A 26,647-nucleotide genomic window follows, 5' to 3' on the forward strand; every position below is an offset into this window, starting at 1 on the left:
CAATTGCAGAGTGAGGTACAGAGGGATAAAGTTAGTTGCTTTTTGACCAGCACTGAGGGAACAATGGTATTGAAGGACGTCCTGAAGTTGATAACTAATCTAATATTGCTCCTTTTGAATCAACAGAGACTACCTAAATGAATTGAACTATGAATTAACCACATGCAGTCACTTTTGCCTCCCTTGTTGCTTGACGTTTAATATTGATGAGTTGGAAAGATGCTGTTGCCCGTAAAAACACTCAATTACTCTGTGATATGGTGGCAGGCCTAACTTTGAATAATCAGATGTTCTTCCACAGATTCACATTTAAACATTCTATGTCCATGGGCACTTTAATTCAAAGTTTTAGTAACATTTAATCACTTGGACCTTGCTTGATCTGTTTGTGTTTTTTAATGGTAGTGAAATTTTATGTACTCACTAAAGAACTTCAGAAGGGAAGGGGAAGGAATTTTGAGTATAGTATACTCCTTAAATCATGTTCTATTAGACATATGTTTTAATTGTTTAAATGTTTATCACTTTATTTCTGTTTGTTATGATATAATGGTTAGACATGATCAATTTATTTTTATAATTTGTATTTTATCTGAATATTCCTTTTTATGTATTACCATTGATTAATGGCTTCTGTTTGTTTCCTGTTTCTGTAAAGGCAACTGAAAATATTTTAAAAGAGAGCCTCATGCCTTTGAAGCAATGGGCCTCCTGCCGGGTACCGGATATGAAAGGGGCCACCAGCCGGATGTGGATTGGGCCTCCTGCCAGATGCCGGATGTGGTATAGTCCTCCTGCCGGATGTGGAATGGGCCTCCATCCGGATGCCGGATGTGAAATGGGCCTCCTGCCGGATGTGGAACGGGACTCCTGCCGGATGCTGGATGTGGAATAGTCCTCCTGCCGGATGTGGAAAGAGCCTCAATCCGGATGCCGGATGTGCAGTGTGCCTCCTGCTGGGAAGGTAATTGTTTACATATTTTTTGGTCTCATGCACCTATTTCCACTTTTTGTGAAGATACCTTTCATATCTTGTCAGGTTCAGAATCAGGATTTATTGTCAAGAACATGACCTAATATTTGGTGATTTGGGGCAGCAGGATGGAGCAAACATTCATCTTATAACCATCGTTCAGAACTAGACTTAAAAATATAGTTAACAGTGCACAAAAAAGCAAGGCTGTGTCTTTGGCTCATTGATTATACAGGATCTGGTGGCATCAGGGAAGAAACTGACATGGTGGCATTGACCTCTATTCCTCAGGCTCCAGTACCTTATCCAATGATAGTAGAGTGAGGAAGTTATGGTCTGGTGTGGTGGAGGTTTTACATGATAGAGACTTTTATTTTAAGACAGCATGTCATGTATAGTTTCTGACTGGAGTGAATTCTGGTGCCTGTGATGTTACAGGGAGAGTTAAACACCCTCTCGAAATTATCATTTTCCTGAGAGATGGCACCTCCAGACCAGGCAGTGATGCAACCTACCAGAATGATCTGCATAGTACACCTGTGGAGGTTAAGGTGTGTCTTCATTGCGATAATGAATCTCCTCAGGTACATCTCACAGTATAGCCAATGGTGAGGCTTTTTTGAGAAAGCATCACCATGGAGGCTCCATGACAGATCCTCAGAGTTTTAATGCTTAGGAATTTGACGTTCGCGAACATCTGCACTCCTGACACCTCCATGAAGACTGGGTCGTGTTCTTTTGACTTCCTGCTGAATCCAAAATCTTATCCATTGTTTTGTTGACATTGAGTGAATGGTTTGATTTGTTAGCATTCAACCAGCTGATCTATGTCCTTCCTTCTTCGCTTCATCATTGCCATTTATTGTTTGCTGACAATTCTGGTGTCATCAGCCAACATGTCGATAGCAATGGAATTATGGCTCACCACACACAGTCATGGGTTTGCAGAGAGTAGAGCAGGGGGCTAAGCACACATCCTTGGACTGCGCCTGTGTTGATGATCAGTGTCGAAGAGACCTTGTTTCCAATTCATCCTGACTGTGGTCTTCCAATGAGAATGTCAAAGATCCAATTGCAGAGTGAGGTACAGAGGGATAAAGTTAGTTGCTTTTTGACCAGCATTGAGGGAACAATGGTATTGATGGACGTCCTGAAGTTGATAACTAATCTAATATTGCTCCTTTTGAATCAACAGAGACTACCTAACTGAATTGAACTATGAATTAACCACATGCAGTCTCTTTTGCCTCCCTTGTTGCTCGACGTTTAATATTGATGAGTTGGAAAGATGCTGTTGCCCTTAAAAACACTCAATTACTCTGTGATATGGTGGCAGGCCTAACTTTGAATAATCAGATGTTCTTCCACAGATTCACATTTAAACATCCTATGTCCATGGGCACTTTAATTCAAAGTTTTTGTAACATTTAATCACTTGGACCTTGCTTGATCTGTTTGTGTTTTTTAATGGTAGTGAAATTTTATGTACTCACTAAAGAACTTCAGAAGGGAAGGGGAAGGAATTTTGAGTATAGTATACTCCTTAAATCATGTTCTATTAGACATATGTTTTAATTGTTTAAATGTTTATCACTTTATTTCTGTTTGTTATGATATAATGGTTAGACATGATCAATTTATTTTTATAATTTGTATTTTATCTGAATATTCCTTTTTATGTATTACCATTGATTAATGGCTTCTGTTTGTTTCCTGTTTCTGTAAAGGCAACTGAAAATATTTTAAAAGAGAGCCTCATGCCTTTGAAGCAATGGGCCTCCTGCCGGGTACCGGATATGAAAGGGGCCACCAGCCGGATGTGGATTGGGCCTCCTGCCAGATGCCGGATGTGGTATAGTCCTCCTGCCGGATGTGGAATGGGCCTCCATCCGGATGCCGGATGTGAAATGGGCCTCCTGCCGGATGTGGAACGGGACTCCTGCCGGATGCTGGATGTGGAATAGTCCTCCTGCCGGATGTGGAAAGAGCCTCAATCCGGATGCCGGATGTGCAGTGTGCCTCCTGCTGGGAAGGTAATTATTTACATATTTTTTGGTCTCATGCATGTATTTCCACTTTTTGTGAAGATACCTTTCATATCTTCTCAGGTTCAGAATCAGGATTTATTGTCAAGAACATGTCCTAATATTTGGTGATTTGGGGCAGCAGGATGGAGAAAACATTCATCTTATAACCATCGTTCAGAACTAGACTTAAAAATAAAGTTAACAGTGCACAAAAAAGCAAGGCTGTGTCTTTGGCTCATTGATTATACAGGATCTGGTGGCATCAGGGAAGAAACTGACATTGTGGCATTGACCTCTATTCCTCAGGCTCCAGTACCTTATCCAATGATAGTAGAGTGAGGAAGTTATGGTCTGGTGTGGTGGAGGTTTTCCACGATAGAGACTTTTATTTTAAGACAGCATGTCATATATAGGTTCTGAATGGAGTGAATTCTGGTGCCTGTGATGTTACAGGGAGAGTTAAACACCCTCTCGAAATTATCATTTTCCTGAGAGATGGCACCTCCAGACCAGGCAGTGATGCAACCTACCAGAATGATCTGCATCGTACACCTGTGGAGGTTAAGGTGTGTCTTCATTGCGATAATGAATCTCCTCAGGTACATCTCACAGTATAGCCAATGGTGAGGCTTTTTTGTGAAAGCATCACCATGGAGGCTCCATGACAGATCCTCAGAGTTTTAATGCTTAGGAATTTGACGTTCGCGAACATCTGCACTCCTGAGACCTCCATGAAGACTGGGTCGTGTTCTTTTGACTACCTGCTGAATCCAAAATCTTATCCATTGTTTTGTTGACATTGAGTGAATGGTTTGATTTGTTAGCTTTCAACCAGCTGATCTATGTCCTTCCTTCTTCGCTTCATCATTGCCATTTATTGTTTGCTGACCATTCTGGTGTCATCAGCCAACATGTCGATAGCAATGGAATTATGGCTCACCACACACAGTCATGGGTTTGCAGAGAGTAGAGCAGGGGGCTAAGCACACATCCTTGGACTGCGCCTGTGTTGATGATCAGTGGGGAAGAGACCTTGTTTCCAAATCGTCCTGACTGTGGTCTTCCAATGAGAATGTCAAAGATCCAATTGCAGAGTGAGGTACAGAGGGATAAAGTTAGTTGCTTTTTGACCAGCACTGAGGGAACAATGGTATTGAAGTACGTCCTGAAGTTGATAACTAATCTAATATTGCTCCTTTTGAATCAACAGAGACTACCGAAATGAATTGAACTATGAATTAACCACATGCAGTCTCTTTTGCCTCCCTTGTTGCTTGACGTTTAATATTGATGAGTTGGAAAGATGCTGTTGCCCGTAAAAACACTCAATTACTCTGTGATATGGTGGCAGGCCTAACTTTGAATAATCAGATGTTCTTCCACAGATTCACATTTAAACATCCTATGTCCATGGGCACTTTAATTCAAAGTTTTTGTAACATTTAATCACTTGGACCTTGCTTGATCTGTTTGTGTTTTTTAATGGTAGTGAAATTTTATGTACTCACTAAAGAACTTCAGAAGGGAAGGGGAAGGAATTTTGAGTATAGTATACTCCTTAAATCATGTTCTATTAGACATATGTTTTAATTGTTTAAATGTTTATCACTTTATTTCTGTTTGTTATGATATAATGGTTAGACATTGTCAATTTATTTTTATAATTTGTATTTTATCTGAATATTCCTTTTTATGTATTACCATTGATTAATGGCTTCTGTTTGTTTCCTGTTTCTGTAAAGGCCACTGAAAATATTTTAAAAGAGAGCCTCATGCCTTTGAAGCAATGGGCCTCCTGCCGGGTACCGGATATGAAAGGGGCCACCAGCCGGATGTGGATTGGGCCTCCTGCCAGATGCCGGATGTGGTATAGTCCTCCTGCCGGATGTGGAATGGGCCTCCATCCGGATGCCGGATGTGAAATGGGCCTCCTGCCGGATGTGGAACGGGACTCCTGCCGGATGCTGGATGTGGAATAGTCCTCCTGCCGGATGTGGAAAGAGCCTCAATCCGGATGCCGGATGTGCAGTGTGCCTCCTGCTGGGAAGGTAATTGTTTACATATTTTTTGGTCTCATGCACCTATTTCCACTTTTTGTGAAGATACCTTTCATATCTTGTCAGGTTCAGAATCAGGATTTATTGTCAAGAACATGACCTAATATTTGGTGATTTGGGGCAGCAGGATGGAGCAAACATTCATCTTATAACCATCGTTCAGAACTAGACTTAAAAATATAGTTAACAGTGCACAAAAAAGCAAGGCTGTGTCTTTGGCTCATTGATTATACAGGATCTGGTGGCATCAGGGAAGAAACTGACATGGTGGCATTGACCTCTATTCCTCAGGCTCCAGTACCTTATCCAATGATAGTAGAGTGAGGAAGTTATGGTCTGGTGTGGTGGAGGTTTTACATGATAGAGACTTTTATTTTAAGACAGCATGTCATGTATAGTTTCTGACTGGAGTGAATTCTGGTGCCTGTGATGTTACAGGGAGAGTTAAACACCCTCTCGAAATTATCATTTTCCTGAGAGATGGCACCTCCAGACCAGGCAGTGATGCAACCTACCAGAATGATCTGCATAGTACACCTGTGGAGGTTAAGGTGTGTCTTCATTGCGATAATGAATCTCCTCAGGTACATCTCACAGTATAGCCAATGGTGAGGCTTTTTTGAGAAAGCATCACCATGGAGGCTCCATGACAGATCCTCAGAGTTTTAATGCTTAGGAATTTGACGTTCGCGAACATCTGCACTCCTGACACCTCCATGAAGACTGGGTCGTGTTCTTTTGACTTCCTGCTGAATCCAAAATCTTATCCATTGTTTTGTTGACATTGAGTGAATGGTTTGATTTGTTAGCATTCAACCAGCTGATCTATGTCCTTCCTTCTTCGCTTCATCATTGCCATTTATTGTTTGCTGACAATTCTGGTGTCATCAGCCAACATGTCGATAGCAATGGAATTATGGCTCACCACACACAGTCATGGGTTTGCAGAGAGTAGAGCAGGGGGCTAAGCACACATCCTTGGACTGCGCCTGTGTTGATGATCAGTGTCGAAGAGACCTTGTTTCCAATTCATCCTGACTGTGGTCTTCCAATGAGAATGTCAAAGATCCAATTGCAGAGTGAGGTACAGAGGGATAAAGTTAGTTGCTTTTTGACCAGCATTGAGGGAACAATGGTATTGATGGACGTCCTGAAGTTGATAACTAATCTAATATTGCTCCTTTTGAATCAACAGAGACTACCTAACTGAATTGAACTATGAATTAACCACATGCAGTCTCTTTTGCCTCCCTTGTTGCTCGACGTTTAATATTGATGAGTTGGAAAGATGCTGTTGCCCTTAAAAACACTCAATTACTCTGTGATATGGTGGCAGGCCTAACTTTGAATAATCAGATGTTCTTCCACAGATTCACATTTAAACATCCTATGTCCATGGGCACTTTAATTCAAAGTTTTTGTAACATTTAATCACTTGGACCTTGCTTGATCTGTTTGTGTTTTTTAATGGTAGTGAAATTTTATGTACTCACTAAAGAACTTCAGAAGGGAAGGGGAAGGAATTTTGAGTATAGTATACTCCTTAAATCATGTTCTATTAGACATATGTTTTAATTGTTTAAATGTTTATCACTTTATTTCTGTTTGTTATGATATAATGGTTAGACATGATCAATTTATTTTTATAATTTGTATTTTATCTGAATATTCCTTTTTATGTATTACCATTGATTAATGGCTTCTGTTTGTTTCCTGTTTCTGTAAAGGCAACTGAAAATATTTTAAAAGAGAGCCTCATGCCTTTGAAGCAATGGGCCTCCTGCCGGGTACCGGATATGAAAGGGGCCACCAGCCGGATGTGGATTGGGCCTCCTGCCAGATGCCGGATGTGGTATAGTCCTCCTGCCGGATGTGGAATGGGCCTCCATCCGGATGCCGGATGTGAAATGGGCCTCCTGCCGGATGTGGAACGGGACTCCTGCCGGATGCTGGATGTGGAATAGTCCTCCTGCCGGATGTGGAAAGAGCCTCAATCCGGATGCCGGATGTGCAGTGTGCCTCCTGCTCGGAAGGTAATTATTTACATATTTTTTGGTCTCATGCATGTATTTCCACTTTTTGTGAAGATACCTTTCATATCTTCTCAGGTTCAGAATCAGGATTTATTGTCAAGAACATGTCCTAATATTTGGTGATTTGGGGCAGCAGGATGGAGAAAACATTCATCTTATAACCATCGTTCAGAACTAGACTTAAAAATAAAGTTAACAGTGCACAAAAAAGCAAGGCTGTGTCTTTGGCTCATTGATTATACAGGATCTGGTGGCATCAGGGAAGAAACTGACATTGTGGCATTGACCTCTATTCCTCAGGCTCCAGTACCTTATCCAATGATAGTAGAGTGAGGAAGTTATGGTCTGGTGTGGTGGAGGTTTTCCACGATAGAGACTTTTATTTTAAGACAGCATGTCATATATAGGTTCTGAATGGAGTGAATTCTGGTGCCTGTGATGTTACAGGGAGAGTTAAACACCCTCTCGAAATTATCAATTTCCTGAGAGATGGCACCTCCAGACCAGGCAGTGATGCAACCTACCAGAATGATCTGCATCGTACACCTGTGGAGGTTAAGGTGTGTCTTCATTGCGATAATGAATCTCCTCAGGTACATCTCACAGTATAGCCAATGGTGAGGCTTTTTTGTGAAAGCATCACCATGGAGGCTCCATGACAGATCCTCAGAGTTTTAATGCTTAGGAATTTGACGTTCGCGAACATCTGCACTCCTGAGACCTCCATGAAGACTGGGTCGTGTTCTTTTGACTACCTGCTGAATCCAAAATCTTATCCATTGTTTTGTTGACATTGAGTGAATGGTTTGATTTGTTAGCTTTCAACCAGCTGATCTATGTCCTTCCTTCTTCGCTTCATCATTGCCATTTATTGTTTGCTGACCATTCTGGTGTCATCAGCCAACATGTCGATAGCAATGGAATTATGGCTCACCACACACAGTCATGGGTTTGCAGAGAGTAGAGCAGGGGGCTAAGCACACATCCTTGGACTGCGCCTGTGTTGATGATCAGTGGGGAAGAGACCTTGTTTCCAAATCGTCCTGACTGTGGTCTTCCAATGAGAATGTCAAAGATCCAATTGCAGAGTGAGGTACAGAGGGATAAAGTTAGTTGCTTTTTGACCAGCACTGAGGGAACAATGGTATTGAAGTACGTCCTGAAGTTGATAACTAATCTAATATTGCTCCTTTTGAATCAACAGAGACTACCTAAATGAATTGAACTATGAATTAACCACATGCAGTCTCTTTTGCCTCCCTTGTTGCTTGACGTTTAATATTGATGAGTTGGAAAGATGCTGTTGCCCGTAAAAACACTCAATTACTCTGTGATATGGTGGCAGGCCTAACTTTGAATAATCAGATGTTCTTCCACAGATTCACATTTAAACATCCTATGTCCATGGGCACTTTAATTCAAAGTTTTTGTATCATTTAATCACTTGGACCTTGCTTGATCTGTTTGTGTTTTTTAATGGTAGTGAAATTTTATGTACTCACTAAAGAACTTCAGAAGGGAAGGGGAAGGAATTTTGAGTATAGTATACTCCTTAAATCATGTTCTATTAGACATATGTTTTAATTGTTTAAATGTTTATCACTTTATTTCTGTTTGTTATGATATAATGGTTAGACATTGTCAATTTATTTTTATAATTTGTATTTTATCTGAATATTCCTTTTTATGTATTACCATTGATTAATGGCTTCTGTTTGTTTCCTGTTTCTGTAAAGGCAACTGAAAATATTTTAAAAGAGAGCCTCATGCCTTTGAAGCAATGGGCCTCCTGCCGGGTACCGGATATGAAAGGGGCCACCAGCCGGATGTGGATTGGGCCTCCTGCCAGATGCCGGATGTGGTATAGTCCTCCTGCCGGATGTGGAATGGGCCTCCATCCGGATGCCGGATGTGAAATGGGCCTCCTGCCGGATGTGGAACGGGACTCCTGCCGGATGCTGGATGTGGAATAGTCCTCCTGCCGGATGTGGAAAGAGCCTCAATCCGGATGCCGGATGTGCAGTGTGCCTCCTGCTGGGATGGTAATTATTTACATATTTTTTGGTCTCATGCATGTATTTCCACTTTTTGTGAAGATACCTTTCATATCTTGTCAGGTTCAGAATCAGGATTTATTGTCAAGAACATGTCCTAATATTTGGTGATTTGGGGCAGCAGGATGGAGAAAACATTCATCTTATAACCATCGTTCAGAACTAGACTTAAAAATAAAGTTAACAGTGCACAAAAAAGCAAGGCTGTGTCTTTGGCTCATTGATTATACAGGATCTGGTGGCATCAGGGAAGAAACTGACATTGTGGCATTGACCTCTATTCCTCAGGCTCCAGTACCTTATCCAATGATAGTAGAGTGAGGAAGTTATGGTCTGGTGTGGTGGAGGTTTTCCACGATAGAGACTTTTATTTTAAGACAGCATGTCATATATAGGTTCTGACTGGAGTGAATTCTGGTGCCTGTGATGTTACAGGGAGAGTTAAACACCCTCTCGAAATTATCATTTTCCTGAGAGATGGCACCTCCAGACCAGGCAGTGATGCAAACTACCAGAATGATCTCCATATTACACCTGTTGAGGTTAAGGTGGTTTCATTGTGATAATGAATCTCCTCAGGCACATTACACAGTATAACCAATAGTCCTTTTTTTGAACGCATCAACAGGGAGACTCCATGACAGATCCTCAGAATTTTAATGCTTAGGAATTTGACATTCGTGAAAATCTGACGACTCCTTAGTTAATTTGGTGTTGCTTCTGGTATGTGTGAGTTGGTCATGATCCCAGTAGTATCTTCCTCCTGCTTGATGTGGAATTCTCCAAATGCCAGATGCCGGATGTGGAATGTTTCTGCTACGAGATGCCGGATGTGGAATGGTCGGCCTGCCAGATGCCAGATGTGGAATAGTCCACCTTTCAATGCCGGATGTGGAATGTTCCTGCTGCTAGATGCCAGATGTGGAATAGTTTTTCTGCCAGATGTGGGATGGTCTGCCTGCCAGATGTTGAATTGTCCGCCTACCAGTTTCCAGATGTGGGATGGTCTGCCTGCGAGATATGGAATGGTCTGCTTTCCAGATGTGGAATGGACCACCTCCCAGATGCCAGATGAGGAATGGACCGCCAGCCAGGTGCCTGTTGTGGGATGGTCTGTCTGGCAGGTGCCGGATTTGGACTGGGCCTCCTGACGGATGTCGGCTGTGTAATAGTCCTTCTGGTTGTAGAAAGGGCCTGCTAAAGGAAAAGATACTTTGGGGAATCACCGATGTTCTTCTACCTTGATCACATTTAACCTTTCTCTGTTTATGAGCTACTTTTATTCAATATTTTCCTAATTTATGTGATCACTAGAAACTTGCTTTATTATTTTGTGTTTTACTTTAATGGTAGTGAAATGATTTGTACTTACCCGAGAAGTTTTTGGAACGTAGAATAATATCAGTAGTATTTATAAGTACATTTAAACTGTTTTCAAATGATCAAAAACAAAGGCACATCCCAACCAGAAAGGCCTCTGCAGAGAGTGGGATTACGGTGGCTGTGGGTAGTGGGGTTACGGTGGCTGTGGGTAGTGGGGTTACGGTGGCTCTGGGTAGTGGGGTTATGGTGGCTCTGGGTAGTGGGGATACGGTGGCTCTGCGTAGTGGGGTTACGGTGGCTCTGGGTAGTGGGGTAACGGTGGCTCTGGGAGGTAGGGTTAAGGTGGTTCTGGGTAGTGGGGATACGGTGGCTCTGGGTAGTAAGGTTACGGTGGCTCTGGGTAGTGGGGTTATGGTGGGTCTGGGTAGTGGGGTTACGATGGCTCTGGGTAGTGGGGTTACGGTGGCTCAGGGTAGTGGGGTTATCGTGGCTCTGGGTAGTGGGTTTACGGAGGCTCTGGGTGGTGGGATTACGGTGGCTATGGATGGTGGGGTTACGGTGGCTCTGGGTGGTGGGGTTACGGTGGCTCTGGGTGGTGGGGTTACGGTGGCTCTGGATTGTGGGGTTACGATGGCTCTGGGTCGTGCGGTTTCGGTGGCTCTGGGTATTGGGGTTACGGTGGCTCTGAGTAGTGGGATTACGGTGGCTCTGGGTCATGGGGTTACGGCGGCTCTGGGTAGTGGGGTTACGGTGGCTCTGGGTAGTGGGGTTACAGTGGCTCTGGGTAGTGGGGATACGGTGGCTCTGGTTAGTGGGGTTAAGGTGGCTCTGGGTAGTGGGGTTACGGTGGATCTGGGTAGTGGGTTTATGGTGGCTCTGAGCAGTGGGGTTATGGTGGCTCTGGGTAGTGGGGTTACGGTGGCTCTGGGTGGTGGGGTTAGGGTGGCTCTGGGTGGTGGGGTTAGGGTGGCTCTGGGTGGTGTGGTTACGGAGGCTCTGGGTGGTGGGGTTAGGTTGGCTCTGGGTGGTGGGGTTACGGTGGCTCTGGGTGGTGGGGTTAGGTTGGCTCTGGGTGGTGGGGTTACGGTGGCTCTGGATGGTGGGGTTACGGTGGCTCTGGGTAGTGGGGTTACGGTGGTTCTGGGTAGTGGGGTTATGGTGGCTCTGGGCAGTGGGGTTACGGTGGCTCAGGGTGATGGGGTTAGTGTGGCTCTGTGTGGTGGGGTTACGGTGGCTCTGGGTGGTGGGGTTACGGTGGCTCTGGGTGGTGGGGTTACGGAGGCTCTGGATGGTGGGGTTACGGAGGCTCTGGGTAGTGGCTCTGGGTGGTGGGGTTTCGGTGGCTCTGGGTAGTGGAGTTACGGTGGCTCTGGGTAGTGAGGTTACGGTGGCTCTGGGTAGTGGGGTTACGGTGGCTCTAGGTGGTGGGGTTACGGTGGCTCTGGGTGGTGGGGTTACGGTGGCTCTGGGTAGTGGCGTTACGGTGGCTCTGGGTAGTGGGGTTACGGTGGCTCTGGGTAGTGGGGTTACGGTGGCTCTGGGTAGTGGGGTTACGGTGTCTCTGGGTAGAGGGGTTACGACTGCTCTGGGTAGTGGGGTTACGGTGGTTCTGGGTCATGGTGTTACAGTGGCGCTGGGTCATGGGTGTTACGGTGGCTCTGGGTAGTGGGTGTTACGGCGACTCTGGGTAGAGGGGTTACGACGGCTCTGGGTAGTGGGGTTACGGTGGCTCTGGGTAGTGGGATTAAGGTAGCTCTGGGTAGTGGGGTTACATTGGCTCTGGGTAGTCGGGTTACGGTGACCCTGGGTAGTGAGGTTACGGTGGCTCTGGGAATTGGGGCTACGGTGATTCTGGGTAGTGGGCATACGGTGCCTCTGTGTAGTGGGGTAATGGTGGCTCTGGGTAGTGGGGTTACGGTGGCACTGGGTGGTGGGCTTACGGCGGCTCTGGGTAGTGGGGTTACGGCGGCTCTAGATGGTGGGGTTACGGCGGCTCTGGGTAGTGTGGTTAGAGAGGCTCTGGGTAGATGGGTTACGGTGGCTCTGGGTAGTGGGATTATGGTACCTCTGGGTCGTGGGGTTACAGTGGCTCTGAGAAGTGGGGCTACGGTGATTCTGGGTAGTGGGGATACAGTGCCTCTGAGTAGTGGGGTAATGGTGGCTCTGTGTAGTGGGGTAATGGTGGCTCTGGGTAGTGGGGTTACAGTGGCACTGGGTGGTGGGGTTACGGCGGCTCTGGGTAGTGTGGTTAGAGAGGCTCTGGGTAGTGGGGTTACGGTGGCTCTGGGTTGTGGGGTTACGGTGGCTCTGGGTAGTGTGGTTAGAGAGGCTCTGGGTAGAGGGGTTACGGTGGCTTTGGGAAGTGGGATTATGGTAGCTCTGGGTCATGGGGTTACAGTGGCTCTGGGTATTGGGATTAAGGTGGCTCTGGGTAGTGGAGTTACGGTGTCTCTGGGTAGAGGGGTTACGACGGCTCTGGGTAGTGGGGTTACGGTGGTTCTGGGTCGTGGGGTTACGGTGGCACTCGGTAATGGGGTTACAGTGGCGCTGGGTCATGGGTGTTAAGGTGGCTCTGGGTAGTGGGTGTTACGGCGACTCTGGGTAGAGGGGTTACGACGGCTCTGGGTAGTGGGGTTACGGTGGTTCTGGGTCGTGGGGTTATGGTGGCACTCGGTAATGGGGTTACAGTGGCGCTGGGTCATGGGTGTTACGGTGGCTCTGGGTAGTAGGGTTACGGTGGCTCTGGGTAGTGTGGTTAGAGAGGCTCTGGGTAGAGGGTTTACGGTCGCTCTGGGTAGTGGGATTATGGTAGCTCTGGGTCATGGGGTTACAGTGGCTCTGGGTATTGGGATTAAGGTGGCTCTGGGTAGTGGAGTTACGGTGTCTCTGGGTAGAGGGGTTACGACGGCTCTGGGTAGAGGGGTTACGACGGCTCTGGGTAGTGGGGTTACGGTGGTTCTGGGTCGTGGGGTTACGGTGGCACTCGGTAATGGGGTTACAGTGGCGCTGGGTCATGGGTGTTACGGAGGCTCTGGGTAGTGGGATTAAGGTGGCTCTGGGTAGTGGGGTTACATTGGCTCTGGGAAGTCGGGTTACATTGACCCTGGGTAGTGGGGTTACGGTGGCTCTGGGTAGTGTGGTTAGAGAGGCTCTGGGTAGAGGGGTTACGGTCGCTCTGGGTAGTGGGATTATGGTAGCTCTGGGTCATGGGGTTACAGTGGCTCTGGGTATTGGGATTAAGGTGGCTCTGGGTAGTGGAGTTACGGTGTCTCTGGGTAGAGGGGTTACGACGGCTCTGGGTAGTGGGGTTACGGTGGTTCTGGGTCGTGGGGTTACGGTGGCACTCGGTAATGGGGTTACAGTGGCGCTGGGTCATGGGTGATACGGTGGCTCTGGTTAGTGGGTGTTACGGCGACTCTGGGTAGAGGGGTTACGACGGCTCTGGGTAGTGGGGTTACGGTGGTTCTGGGTCGTGGGGTTACGGTGGCACTCGGTAATGGGGTTACAGTGGCGCTGGGTCATGGGTGTTACGGAGGCTCTGGGTAGTGGGATTAAGGTGGCTCTGGGTAGTGGGGTTACATTGGCTCTGGGAAGTCGGGTTACATTGACCCTGGGTAGTGGTGTTACGGTGGCTCAGGGAAGTGGGGCTACGGTGATTCTGGGTAGTGGGGATACGGTGCCTCTGTGTAGTGGGGTAATGGTGGCTCTGGGTGGTGGGGTTACGGTGGCATTGGGTGGTGGGGTTACGGCGGTTCTAGATGGTGGGGTTACGGCGGTTCTGGGTGGTGGGGTTATGGCAGCTCTAGATGGTGGGGTTAAGACCCCTCTGGGTGGTGGGGTGACGGCGGCTCTGGCTGGTGGGGTTATGGCGGCTCTGGATAGTGGGGTTACGGTGGCTCTGGGTCGTGGGGTTATGACGGCTCTGGGTCGTGGGGTTCCGGTGGCTCTGGGTTGTGGGGTTACGCCGGCTCTGGGTTGTGGGGTTACAGCGGCTCTGGGTCGTGGGGTTACAGTGGCTCTGGGTCGTTGGGTGACGACGGCTCTGGGTAGTGGGGTTCCGGCTGCTCTGTGTCGTGGAGTTACGGCGGCTCTGGGTCTTGGGGTTATGACGGCTCTGGGTCTTGGGGTTACGTCGGCTCTGGGTAGTGGGGTTACGTTGACTCTGGGTAGTGGGGTTGCGGTGGCTCTGGGTAGTGGGGTTACGGTGTCTTTGGGTAGTGGGGTTACGGTGGCTCTGGGTAGTGGGGTTAAGGTGGCTCTGGGTAGTGGTGTTACGGTGGCTCTGGGTACTGGGGGTTACAGCGGCTCTTGGTAGTGGGGTTACGTCGGCTCAGGGTGGTGGGGTTACGGCGGCTCTGGGTCGTGGGGTTACGGCGGTTGTGCGTCATGGAGTTACGGCGGCTCTGGGTCTTGGGGGTTGAGGCGGCTCTTGGTAGTGGGATTACGGTGGCTCTGGGTAGTAGGGTTATGGTGGCTCTGGGTAGTGGGGTTACGGCGGTTCTGAGTGGTGGGGTTATGGCAGCTCTAGATGGTGGAGTTAAGACCCCTCTGGGTGGTGGGGTTACGGCAGCTCTGGCTAGTGGGGTTACAGCGGCTCTGGGTGGTGGGGTTACGGTGGCTCTGGGTGGTGGAGTTAGGTTGGCTCTGGGTGGTGGGGTTATGGTGGCTCTGGATGGTGGGGTTACGGTGGCTCTGGGTAGTGGGGTTACGGTGGCTCTGGGTAGTGGGGTTATGGTGGCTCTGGGCAGTGGGGTTACGGTGGCTCTGGGTGGTGGGGTTAGTGTGGCTCTGGATGGTGGGGTTACGGTGGCTCTGGGTAGTGGGGTTACGGTGGCTCTGGGTAGTGGGGTTATGGTGGCTCTGGGCAGTGGGGTTACGGTGGCTCAGGGTGATGGGGTTAGTGTGGCTCTGTGTGGTGGGGTTACGGTGGCTCTGGGTGGTGGGGTTACGGTGGCTCTGGGTGGTGGGGTTACGGTGGCTCTGGATGGTGGGGTTACGGAGGCTCTGGGTAGTGGCTCTGGGTGGTGGGGTTTCGGTGGCTCTGGGTAGTGGAGTTACGGTGGCTCTGGGTAGTGAGGTTACGGTGGCTCTGGGTAGTGGGGTTACGGTGGCTCTAGGTGGTGGGGTTACGGTGGCTCTGGGTGGTGGGGTTACGGTGGCTCTGGGTAGTGGCGTTACGGTGGCTCTGGGTAGTGGGGTTACGGTGGCTCTGGGTAGTGGGGTTACGGAGGCTCTGGGTAATGGGGTTACGGTGTCTCTGGGTAGAGGGGTTACGACTGCTCTGGGTAGTGGGGTTACGGTGGTTCTGGGTCATGGTGTTACAGTGGCGCTGGGTCATGGGTGTTACGACGGCTCTGGGTAGTGGGGTTCCGGCTGCTCTGTGTCGTGGAGTTACGGTGGCTCTGGATTGTGGGGTTACGATGGCTCTGGGTCGTGCGGTTTCGGTGGCTCTGGGTATTGGGGTTACGGTGGCTCTGGGTAGTGGGATTACGGTGGCTCTGGGTGGTGGGGTTAGTGTGGCTCTGGATGGTGGGGTTACGGTGGCTCTGGGTAGTGGGGTTACGGTGGCTCTGGGTAGTGGGGTTAGTGTGGCTCTGGATGGTGGGGTTACGGTGGCTCTGGGTAGTGGGGTTATGGTGGCTCTGGGCAGTGGGGTTACGGTGGCTCAGGGTGATGGGGTTAGTGTGGCTCTGTGTGGTGGGGTTACGGTGGCTCTGGGTAGTGGGGTTATGGTGGCTCTGGGCAGTGGGGTTACGGTGGCTCTGGGTGGTGGGGTTAGTGTGGCTCTGTGTGGTGGGGTTACGGTGGCTCTGGGTAGTGGGGTTATGGTGGCTCTGGGCAGTGGGGTTACGGTGGCTCTGGGTGGTGGGGTTAGTGTGGCTCTGGATGGTGGGGTTACGGTGGCTCTGGGTAGTGGGGTTACGGTGGCTCTGGGTAGTGGGGTTATGGTGGCTCTGGGCAGTGGGGTTACGGTGGCTCAGGGTGATGGGGTTAGTGTGGCTCTGTGTGGTGGGGTTATGGCAGCTCTAGATGGTGGGGTTAAGACCCCTCTGGGTGGTGGGGTTACGGCGGCTCTGGCTGGTGGGGTTATGGCGGCTCTGGATAGTGGGGTTACGGTGGCTCTGGGTCGTGGGGTTATGACGGTTCTGGGTCGTGGGGTTCCGGTGGCTCTGGGTTGTGGGGTTACGCCGGCTCTGGGTCGTGGGGTTACAGTGGCTCTGGGTCGTGGGGTTACGACGGCTCTGGGTAGTGGGGTTCCGGCTGCTCTGTGTCGTGGAGTTACGGTGGCTCTGGATTGTGGGGTTCGATGGCTCTGGGTCGTGCGGATTCGGTGGCTCTGGGTATTGGGGTTACGGTGGCTCTGGGTAGTGGGATTACGGTGGCTCTGGGTCGTGGGGTTATGACGGTTCTGGGTCGTGGGGTTCCGGTGGCTCTGGGTTGTGGGGTTACGCCGGCTCTGGGTTGTGGGGTTACAGCGGCTCTGGGTCGTGGGGTTACAGTGGCTCTGGGTCGTGGGGTTACGACGGCTCTGGGTAGTGTGGTTCCGGCTGCTCTGTGTCGTGGAGTTACGGTGGCTCTGGGTAGTGGGGTTACGGTGGCTCTGGGTGGTGGGGTTAGGGTGGCTCTGGGTGGTGGGGTTAGGGTGGCTCTGGGTGGTGTGGTTACGGAGGCTCTGGGTGGTTGGGTTAGGTTGGCTCTGGGTGGTGGGGTTACGGTGGCTCTGGGTGGTGGAGTTAGGTTGGCTCTGGGTGGTGGGGTTATGGTGGCTCTGGATGGTGGGGTTACGGTGGCTCTGGGTAGTGGGGTTACGGTGGCTCTGGGTAATGGGGTTACGGTGTCTCTGGGTAGAGGGGTTACGACTGCTCTGGGTAGTGGGGTTACGGTGGTTCTGGGTCATGGTGTTACAGTGGCGCTGGGTCATGGGTGTTACGACGGCTCTGGGTAGTGGGGTTCCGGCTGCTCTGTGTCGTGGAGTTACGGTGGCTCTGGATTGTGGGGTTACGATGGCTCTGGGTCGTGCGGTTTCGGTGGCTCTGGGTATTGGGGTTACGGTGGCTCTGGGTAGTGGGATTACGGTGGCTCTGGGTCGTGGGGTTATGACGGTTCTGGGTCGTGGGGTTCCGGTGGCTCTGGGTTGTGGGGTTACGCCGGCTCTGGGTTGTGGGGTTACAGCGGCTCTGGGTCGTGGGGTTACAGTGGCTCTGGGTCGTGGGGTTACGACGGCTCTGGGTAGTGGGGTTCCGGCTGCTCTGTGTCGTGGAGTTACGGTGGCTCTGGGTAGTGGGGTTACGGTGGCTCTGGGTGGTGGGGTTAGGGTGGCTCTGGGTGGTGGGGTTAGGGTGGCTCTGGGTGGTGTGGTTACGGAGGCTCTGGGTGGTTGGGTTAGGTTGGCTCTGGGTGGTGGGGTTACGGTGGCTCTGGGTGGTGGAGTTAGGTTGGCTCTGGGTGGTGGGGTTATGGTGGCTCTGGATGGTGGGGTTACGGTGGCTCTGGGTAGTGGGGTTACGGTGGCTCTGGGTAGTGGGGTTATGGTGGCTCTGGGCAGTGGGGTTACGGTGGCTCTGGGTGGTGGGGTTAGTGTGGCTCTGGATGGTGGGGTTACGGTGGCTCTGGGTAGTGGGGTTACGGTGGCTCTGGGTAGTGGGGTTATGGTGGCTCTGGGCAGTGGGGTTACGGTGGCTCAGGGTGATGGGGTTAGTGTGGCTCTGTGTGGTGGGGTTACGGTGGCTCTGGGTGGTGGGGTTACGGTGGCTCTGGGTGGTGGGGTTACGGTGGCTCTGGATGGTGGGGTTACGGAGGCTCTGGGTAGTGGCTCTGGGTGGTGGGGTTTCGGTGGCTCTGGGTAGTGGAGTTACGGTGGCTCTGGGTAGTGAGGTTACGGTGGCTCTGGGTAGTGGGGTTACGGTGGCTCTAGGTGGTGGGGTTACGGTGGCTCTGGGTAGTGGGGATACGGTGCCTCTGTGTAGTGGGGTAATGGTGGCTCTGGGTGGTGGGGTTACGGTGGCATAGGGTGGTGGGGTTACGGCGGTTCTAGATGGTGGGGTTACGGCGGTTCTGGGTGGTGGGGTTATGGCAGCTCTAGATGGTGGGGTTAAGACCCCTCTGGGTGGTGGGGTTACGGCGGCTCTGGCTGGTGGGGTTATGGCGGCTCTGGATAGTGGGGTTACGGTGGCTCTGGGTCGTGGGGTTATGACGGTTCTGGGTCGTGGGGTTCCGGTGGCTCTGGGTTGTGGGGTTACGCCGGCTCTGGGTTGTGGGGTTACAGCGGCTCTGGGTCGTGGGGTTACAGTGGCTCTGGGTCGTGGGGTTACGACGGCTCTGGGTAGTGGGGTTCCGGCTGCTCTGTGTCGTGGAGTTACGGTGGCTCTGGGTAGTGGGGTTATGGTGGCTCTGGGCAGTGGGGTTACGGTGGCTCAGGGTGATGGGGTTAGTGTGGCTCTGTGTGGTGGGGTTACGGTGGCTCTGGGTGGTGGGGTTACGGTGGCTCTGGGTCGTGGGGTTATGACGGTTCTGGGTCGTGGGGTTCCGGTGGCTCTGGGTTGTGGGGTTACGCCGGCTCTGGGTTGTGGGGTTACAGCGGCTCTGGGTCGTGGGGTTACAGTGGCTCTGGGTCGTGGGGTTACGGTGTCTCTGGGTAGAGGGGTTACGACTGCTCTGGGTAGTGGGGTTACGGTGGTTCTGGGTCATGGTGTTACAGTGGCGCTGGGTCATGGGTGTTACGGTGGCTCTGGGTAGTGGGTGTTACGGCGACTCTGGGTAGAGGGGTTACGACGGCTCTGGGTAGTGGGGTTACGGTGGCTCTGGGTAGTGGGATTAAGGTAGCTCTGGGTAGTGGGGTTACATTGGCTCTGGGTAGTCGGGTTACGGTGACCCTGGGTAGTGAGGTTACGGTGGCTCTGGGAATTGGGGCTACGGTGATTCTGGGTAGTGGGCATACGGTGCCTCTGTGTAGTGGGGTAATGGTGGCTCTGGGTAATGGGGTTACGGTGTCTCTGGGTAGAGGGGTTACGACTGCTCTGGGTAGTGGGGTTACGGTGGTTCTGGGTCATGGTGTTACAGTGGCGCTGGGTCATGGGTGTTACGGTGGCTCTGGGTAGTGGGTGTTACGGCGACTCTGGGTAGAGGGGTTACGACGGCTCTGGGTAGTGGGGTTACGGTGGCTCTGGGTAGTGGGATTAAGGTAGCTCTGGGTAGTGGGGTTACATTGGCTCTGGGTAGTCGGGTTACGGTGACCCTGGGTAGTGGGGTTACGGTGGCACTGGGTGGTGGGCTTACGGCGGCTCTGGGTAGTGGGGTTACGGCGGCTCTAGATGGTGGGGTTACGGCGGCTCTGGGTAGTGTGGTTAGAGAGGCTCTGGGTAGATGGGTTACGGTGGCTCTGGGTAGTGGGATTATGGTAGCTCTGGGTCGTGGGGTTACAGTGGCTCTGAGAAGTGGGGCTACGGTGATTCTGGGTAGTGGGGATACAGTGCCTCTGAGTAGTGGGGTAATGGTGGCTCTGTGTAGTGGGGTAATGGTGGCTCTGGGTAGTGGGGTTACAGTGGCACTGGGTGGTGGGGTTACGGCGGCTCTGGGTAGTGGGGTTACGGCGGCTCTAGATGGTGGGGTTACGGCGGTTCTGGGTGGTGGGGTTATGGCAGCTCTAGATGGTGGGGTTGAGACCCCTCTGGGTGGTGGGGTTACGGCGGCTCTGGGTAGTGTGGTTAGAGAGGCTCTGGGTAGTGGGGTTACGGTGGCTCTGGGTTGTGGGGTTACGGTGGCTCTGGGTAGTGTGGTTAGAGAGGCTCTGGGTAGAGGGGTTACGGTCGCTCTGGGTAGTGGGATTATGGTAGCTCTGGGTCATGGGGTTACAGTGGCTCTGGGTATTGGTATTAAGGTGGCTCTGGGTAGTGGAGTTACGGTGTCTCTGGGTAGAGGGGTTACGACGGCTCTGGGTAGTGGGGTTACGGTGGTTCTGGGTCGTGGGGTTACGGTGGCACTCGGTAATGTGGTTACAGTGGCGCTGGGTCATGGGTGTTACGGTGGCTCTGGGTAGTGGGTGTTACGGCGACTCTGGGTAGAGGGGTTACGACGGCTCTGGGTAGTGGGGTTACGGTGGTTCTGGGTCGTGGGGTTACGGTGGCACTCGGTAATGGGGTTACAGTGGCGCTGGGTCATGGGTGTTACGGAGGCTCTGGGTAGTGGGATTAAGGTGGCTCTGGGTAGTGGGGTTACATTGGCTCTGGGAATTCGGGTTACATTGACCCTGGGTAGTGGTGTTACGGTGGCTCAGGGAAGTGGGGCTACGGTGATTCTGGGTAGTGGGGATACGGTGCCTCTATGTAGTGGGGTAATGGTGGCTCTGGGTGGTGGGGTTACGGTGGCATTGGGTGGTGGGGTTACGGCGGTTCTAGATGGTGGGGTTACGGCGGTTCTGGGTGGTGGGGTTATGGCAGCTCTAGATGGTGGGGTTAAGACCCCTCTGGGTGGTGGGGTTACGGCGGCTCTGGCTGGTGGGGTTATGGCGGCTCTGGATAGTGGGGTTACGGTGGCTCTGGGTCGTGGGGTTATGACGGCTCTGGGTCGTGGAGTTCCGGTGGCTCTGGGTCGTGAGGTTACAGTGGCTCTGGGTCGTGGGGTTACGACGGCTCTGGGTAGTGGGGTTCCGGCTGCTCTTTGTCGTGGAGTTACGGCGGCTCTGGGTCTTGGGGTTATGACGGCTCTGGGTCTTGGGGTTACGTCGGCTCTGGGTAGTGGGGTTACGTTGACTCTGGGTAGTGGGGTTGCGGTGGCTCTTGGTAGTGGGGTTACGGTGTCTTTGGGTAGTGGGGTTACGGTGGCTCTGTGTAGTGGTGTTAAGGTGGCTCTGGGTAGTGGTGTTACGGTGGCTCTGGGTACTGGGGGTTACAGCGGCTCTTGGTAGTGGGGTTACGTCGGCTCAGGGTGGTGGGGTTACGGCGACTGTGGGTCGTGGGGTTACGGCGGCTCTGGGTCGTGGGGTTACGGCGGTTGTGCGTCATGGAGTTATGGCGGCTCTGGGTCTTGGGGGTTGAGGCGGCTCTTGGTAGTGGGATTACGGTGGCTCTGGGTAGTAGGGTTATGGTGGCTCTGGGTAGTGGGGTTACGGCGGTTCTGGGTGGTGGGGTTATGGCAGCTCTAGATGGTGGAGTTAAGACCCCTCTGGGTGGTGGGGTTACGGCAGCTCTGGCTAGTGGGGTTACAGCGGCTCTGGGTCGTGGGGTTACGACGGCTCTGGGTCGTGGGGTTCCGGCGGCTCTGTGTCGTGGAGTTACGGCGGCTCTGGATCTTGGGGTTACGGCGGCTCTGGGTCATGGGGTTACGGTGGCTCTGGGTAGTGGGGTTACGGTGACTCTAGGTAGTGGGGTTACGGTGGCTCTGGGTAGTGGGGTTACGGTGTCTTTGGGTAGTGGGGTTACGGTGGCTCTTGGTAGTGGCTCTGTGTAGTGGTGTTACGGTGGCTCTGGGTACTGTGGGTTACAGCGGCTCTTGGTAGTGGGGTTACATCGGCTCTGGGCGGTGGGATTACGGCGGCTGTGGGTCGTGCGGTTACGGCGGCTCTGGGTCGTGTGGTTACGGTGACTGTGCGTCATGGAGTTACGGCGGCTCTGGGTCTTGGGGGTTAAGGCGGCTCTTGGTAGTGGGATTACGGTGGCTCTGGGTGGTGGGGTTAGGGTGGCTCTGGGTAGTGTGGTTACGGAGGCTCTGGGTAGTGCGGTTACGGTGGCTCTGGGTAGTGGGGTTACATTGGCTCTGGGTAGTCGGGTTACGGTGACCCTGGGTAGTGAGGTCACGGTGGCTCTGGGAATTGGGGCTACGGTGATTCTGGGTAGTGGGGATACGGTGCCTCTGTGTAGTGGGGTAATGGTGGCTCTGGGTAGTGGGGTTACGGTGGCACTGGGTGGTGGGGTTACGGCGGCTCTGGGTTGTGGGGTTACGGCGGCTCTAGATGGTGGGCTTACGGCGGCTCTGGGTAGTGTGGTTAGAGAGGCTCTGGGTAGATGGGTTACGGTGGCTCTGGGTAGTGGGATTATGGTAGCTCTGGGTCGTGGGGTTACAGTGGCTCTGAGAAGTGGGGCTACGGTGATTCTGGGTAGTGGGGATACAGTGCCTCTGTGTAGTGGGGTAATGGTGGCTCTGGGTAGTGGGGTTACGGTGGCACTGGGTGGTGGGGTTAAGGCGGCTCTGGGTAGTGGGGTTACGGCGGCTCTAGATGGTGGGGTTACGGCGGCTCTGGGTAGTGTGGTTAGAGAGGCTCTGGGTAGATGGGTTACGGTGGCTCTGGGTAGTGGGATTATGGTAGCTCTGGGTCGTGGGGTTACAGTGGCTCTGAGAAGTGGGGCTACGGTGATTCTGGGTAGTGGGGATACAGTGCCTCTGTGTAGTGGGGTAATGGTGGCTCTGGGTAGTGGGGTTACGGTGGCACTGGGTGGTGGGGTTACGGCGGCTCTTGGTAGTGGGGTTACTGCGGCTCTAGATGGTGGGGTTACGGCGGCTCTGGGTAGTGTAGTTAGAGAGGCTCTGGGTAGATGGGTTACGGTGGCTCTGGGTAGTGGGATTATGGTAGCTCTGGGTCGTGGGGATACAGTGGCTCTGAGAAGTGGGGCTACGGTGATTCTGGGTAGTGGGGATACAGTGCCTCTGTGTAGTGGGGTAATGGTGGCTCTGTGTAGTGGGGTAATGGTGGCTCTGGGTAGTGGGGTTACAGTGGCACTGGGTGGTGGGGTTACGGCGGCTCTGGGTAGTGGGGTTACGGCGGCTCTAGATGGTGAGGTTACGGCGGTTCTGGGTGGTGGGGTTATGGCAGCTCTAGATGGTGCGGTTAAGACCCCTCTGGGTGGTAGGGTTACGGCGGCTCTGGGTAGTGTGGTTAGAGAGGCTCTGGGTAGTGGGGTTACGGTGGCTCTGGGTTGTGGGGTTACGGTGGCTCTGGGTAGTGTGGTTAGAGAGGCTCTGGGTAGAGGGGTTACGGTCGCTCTGGGTAGTGGGATTATGTTAGCTCTGGGTCATGGGGTTACAGTGGCTCTGGGTCATGGGGTTACAGTGGCTCTGGGTATTGGGATTAAGGTGGCTCTGGGTAGTGGAGTTACGGTGTCTCTGGGTAGAGGGGTTAGGACGGCTCTGGGTAGTGGGGTTATGGTGGTTCTGGGTCGTGGGGTTACGGTGGCACTCGGTAATGGGGTTACAGTGGCGCTGGGTCATGGGTGTTACGGTGGCTCTGGGTAGTGGGTGTTACGGCGACTCTGGGTAGAGGGGTTACGACGGCTCTGGGAAGTGGGGTTACGGTGGTTCTGGGTCGTGGGGTTACGGTGGCACTCGGTAATGGGGTTACAGTGGCGCTGGGTCATGGGTGTTACGGTGGCTCTGGGTAGTGGGGTTACATTGGCTCTGGGAAGTCGGGTTACGGTGACCCTGGGTAGTGGTGTTACGGTGGCTCTGGGAAGCGGGGCTACGGTGATTCTGGGTAGTGGGGATACGGTGCCTCTGTGTAGTGGGGTAATGGTGGCTCTGGGTAGTGGGGTTACGGTGGCTCTGGGAAGTGAGGCTACGGTGATTCTGGGTAGTGGGGATACGGTGCCTCTGTGTAGTGGGGTAATGGTGGCTCTGGGTGGTGGGGTTACGGTGGCATAGGGTGGTGGGGTTACGGCGGTTCTAGATGGTGGGGTTACGGCGGTTCTGGGTGGTGGGGTTATGGCAGCTCTAGATGGTGGGGTTAAGACCCCTCTGGGTGGTGGGGTTACGGCGGCTCTGGCTGGTGGGGTTATGGCGGCTCTGGATAGTGGGGTTACGGTGGCTCTGGGTCGTGGGGTTATGACGGTTCTGGGTCGTGGGGTTCCGGTGGCTCTGGGTTGTGGGGTTACGCCGGCTCTGGGTTGTGGGGTTACAGCGGCTCTGGGTCGTGGGGTTACAGTGGCTCTGGGTCGTGGGGTTACGACGGCTCTGGGTAGTGGGGTTCCGGCTGCTCTGTGTCGTGGAGTTACGGTGGCTCTGGATTGTGGGGTTACGATGGCTCTGGGTCGTGCGGTTTCGGTGGCTCTGGGTATTGAGGTTACGGTGGCTCTGGGTAGTGGGATTACGGTGGCTCTGGGTCATGGGGTTACGGCGGCTCTGGGTAGTGGGGTTACGGTGGCTCTGGGTAGTGGGGTTACAGTGGCTCTGGGTAGTGGGGATACGGTGGCTCTCGTTAGTGGGGTTAAGGTGGCTCTGGGTAGTGGGGTTACGGTGGCTCTGGGTAGTGGGTTTATGGTGGCTCTGAGCAGTGGGGTTATGGTGGCTCTGGGTAGTGGGGTTACGGTGGCTCTGGGTGGTGGGGTTAGGGTGGCTCTGGGTGGTGGGGTTAGGGTGGCTCTGGGTGGTGTGGTTACGGAGGCTCTGGGTGGTTGGGTTAGGTTGGCTCTGGGTGGTGGGGTTACGGTGGCTCTGGGTGGTGGAGTTAGGTTGGCTCTGGGTGGTGGGGTTATGGTGGCTCTGGATGGTGGGGTTACGGTGGCTCTGGGTAGTGGGGTTACGGTGGCTCTGGGTAGTGGGGTTATGGTGGCTCTGGGCAGTGGGGTTACGGTGGCTCAGGGTGATGGGGTTAGTGTGGCTCTGTGTGGTGGGGTTACGGTGGCTCTGGGTGGTGGGGTTACGGTGGCTCTGGGTGGTGGGGTTACGGTGGCTCTGGATGGTGGGGTTACGGAGGCTCTGGGTAGTGGCTCTGGGTGGTGGGGTTTCGGTGGCTCTGGGTAGTGGAGTTACGGTGGCTCTGGGTAGTGAGGTTACGGTGGCTCTGGGTAGTGGGGTTACGGTGGCTCTAGGTGGTGGGGTTACGGTGGCTCTGGGTGGTGGGGTTACGGTGGCTCTGGGTAGTGGCGTTACGGTGGCTCTGGGTAGTGGGGTTACGGTGGCTCTGGGTAGTGGGGTTACGGTGGCTCTGGGTAATGGGGTTACGGTGTCTCTGGGTAGAGGGGTTACGACTGCTCTGGGTAGTGGGGTTACGGTGGTTCTGGGTCATGGTGTTACAGTGGCGCTGGGTCATGGGTGTTACGGTGGCTCTGGGTAGTGGGTGTTACGGCGACTCTGGGTAGATGGGTTACGACGGCTCTGGGTAGTAGGGTTATGGTGGCTCTGGGTAGTGGGGTTACGGCGGTTCTGGGTGGTGGGGTTATGGCAGCTCTAGATGGTGGAGTTAAGACCCCTCTGGGTGGTGGGGTTACGGCAGCTCTGGCTAGTGGGGTTACAGCGGCTCTGGGTCGTGGGGTTACGACGGCTCTGGGTCGTGGGGTTCCGGCGGCTCTGTGTCGTGGAGTTACGGCGGCTCTGGATCTTGGGGTTACGGCGGCTCTGGGTCATGGGGTTACGGTGGCTCTGGGTAGTGGGGTTACGGTGACTCTAGGTAGTGGGGTTACGGTGGCTCTGGGTAGTGGGGTTACGGTGTCTTTGGGTAGTGGGGTTACGGTGGCTCTTGGTAGTGGCTCTGTGTAGTGGTGTTACGGTGGCTCTGGGTACTGTGGGTTACAGCGGCTCTTGGTAGTGGGGTTACATCGGCTCTGGGCGGTGGGATTACGGCGGCTGTGGGTCGTGCGGTTACGGCGGCTCTGGGTCGTGTGGTTACGGTGACTGTGCGTCATGGAGTTACGGCGGCTCTGGGTCTTGGGGGTTAAGGCGGCTCTTGGTAGTGGGATTACGGTGGCTCTGGGTGGTGGGGTTAGGGTGGCTCTGGGTAGTGTGGTTACGGAGGCTCTGGGTAGTGCGGTTACGGTGGCTCTGGGTAGTGGGGTTACATTGGCTCTGGGTAGTCGGGTTACGGTGACCCTGGGTAGTGAGGTCACGGTGGCTCTGGGAATTGGGGCTACGGTGATTCTGGGTAGTGGGGATACGGTGCCTCTGTGTAGTGGGGTAATGGTGGCTCTGGGTAGTGGGGTTACGGTGGCACTGGGTGGTGGGGTTACGGCGGCTCTGGGTTGTGGGGTTACGGCGGCTCTAGATGGTGGGCTTACGGCGGCTCTGGGTAGTGTGGTTAGAGAGGCTCTGGGTAGATGGGTTACGGTGGCTCTGGGTAGTGGGATTATGGTAGCTCTGGGTCGTGGGGTTACAGTGGCTCTGAGAAGTGGGGCTACGGTGATTCTGGGTAGTGGGGATACAGTGCCTCTGTGTAGTGGGGTAATGGTGGCTCTGGGTAGTGGGGTTACGGTGGCACTGG

At 53.0% G+C, this 26,647-nt stretch overlaps 1 protein-coding gene across 1 annotated transcript in view; it reads right to left on the minus strand.

Annotated features, from left to right (window-relative positions):
* Nucleotides 1–9,672: 9,672 nt before the first annotated feature.
* Nucleotides 9,673–26,647, minus strand: part of LOC138745210 (serine/arginine repetitive matrix protein 2-like) — a 190,770-nt gene continuing 173,795 nt past the window's right edge. Inside the window, exons 42-45 of the mRNA XM_069902273.1 lie at nucleotides 25,988–26,137; nucleotides 21,971–22,120; nucleotides 10,130–10,338; nucleotides 9,673–9,678 (exon numbers count right to left, since the gene is read on the minus strand). Coding sequence (XP_069758374.1) covers nucleotides 9,673–9,678; nucleotides 10,130–10,338; nucleotides 21,971–22,120; nucleotides 25,988–26,137 — 515 coding nt within the window. The remainder of the gene's footprint in view (nucleotides 9,679–10,129; nucleotides 10,339–21,970; nucleotides 22,121–25,987; nucleotides 26,138–26,647) is intronic.

Source organism: Narcine bancroftii, chromosome 11 (genome assembly GCF_036971445.1).
Source record: "Narcine bancroftii isolate sNarBan1 chromosome 11, sNarBan1.hap1, whole genome shotgun sequence".
Taxonomy (NCBI): Eukaryota; Metazoa; Chordata; class Chondrichthyes; order Torpediniformes; family Narcinidae; genus Narcine; species Narcine bancroftii.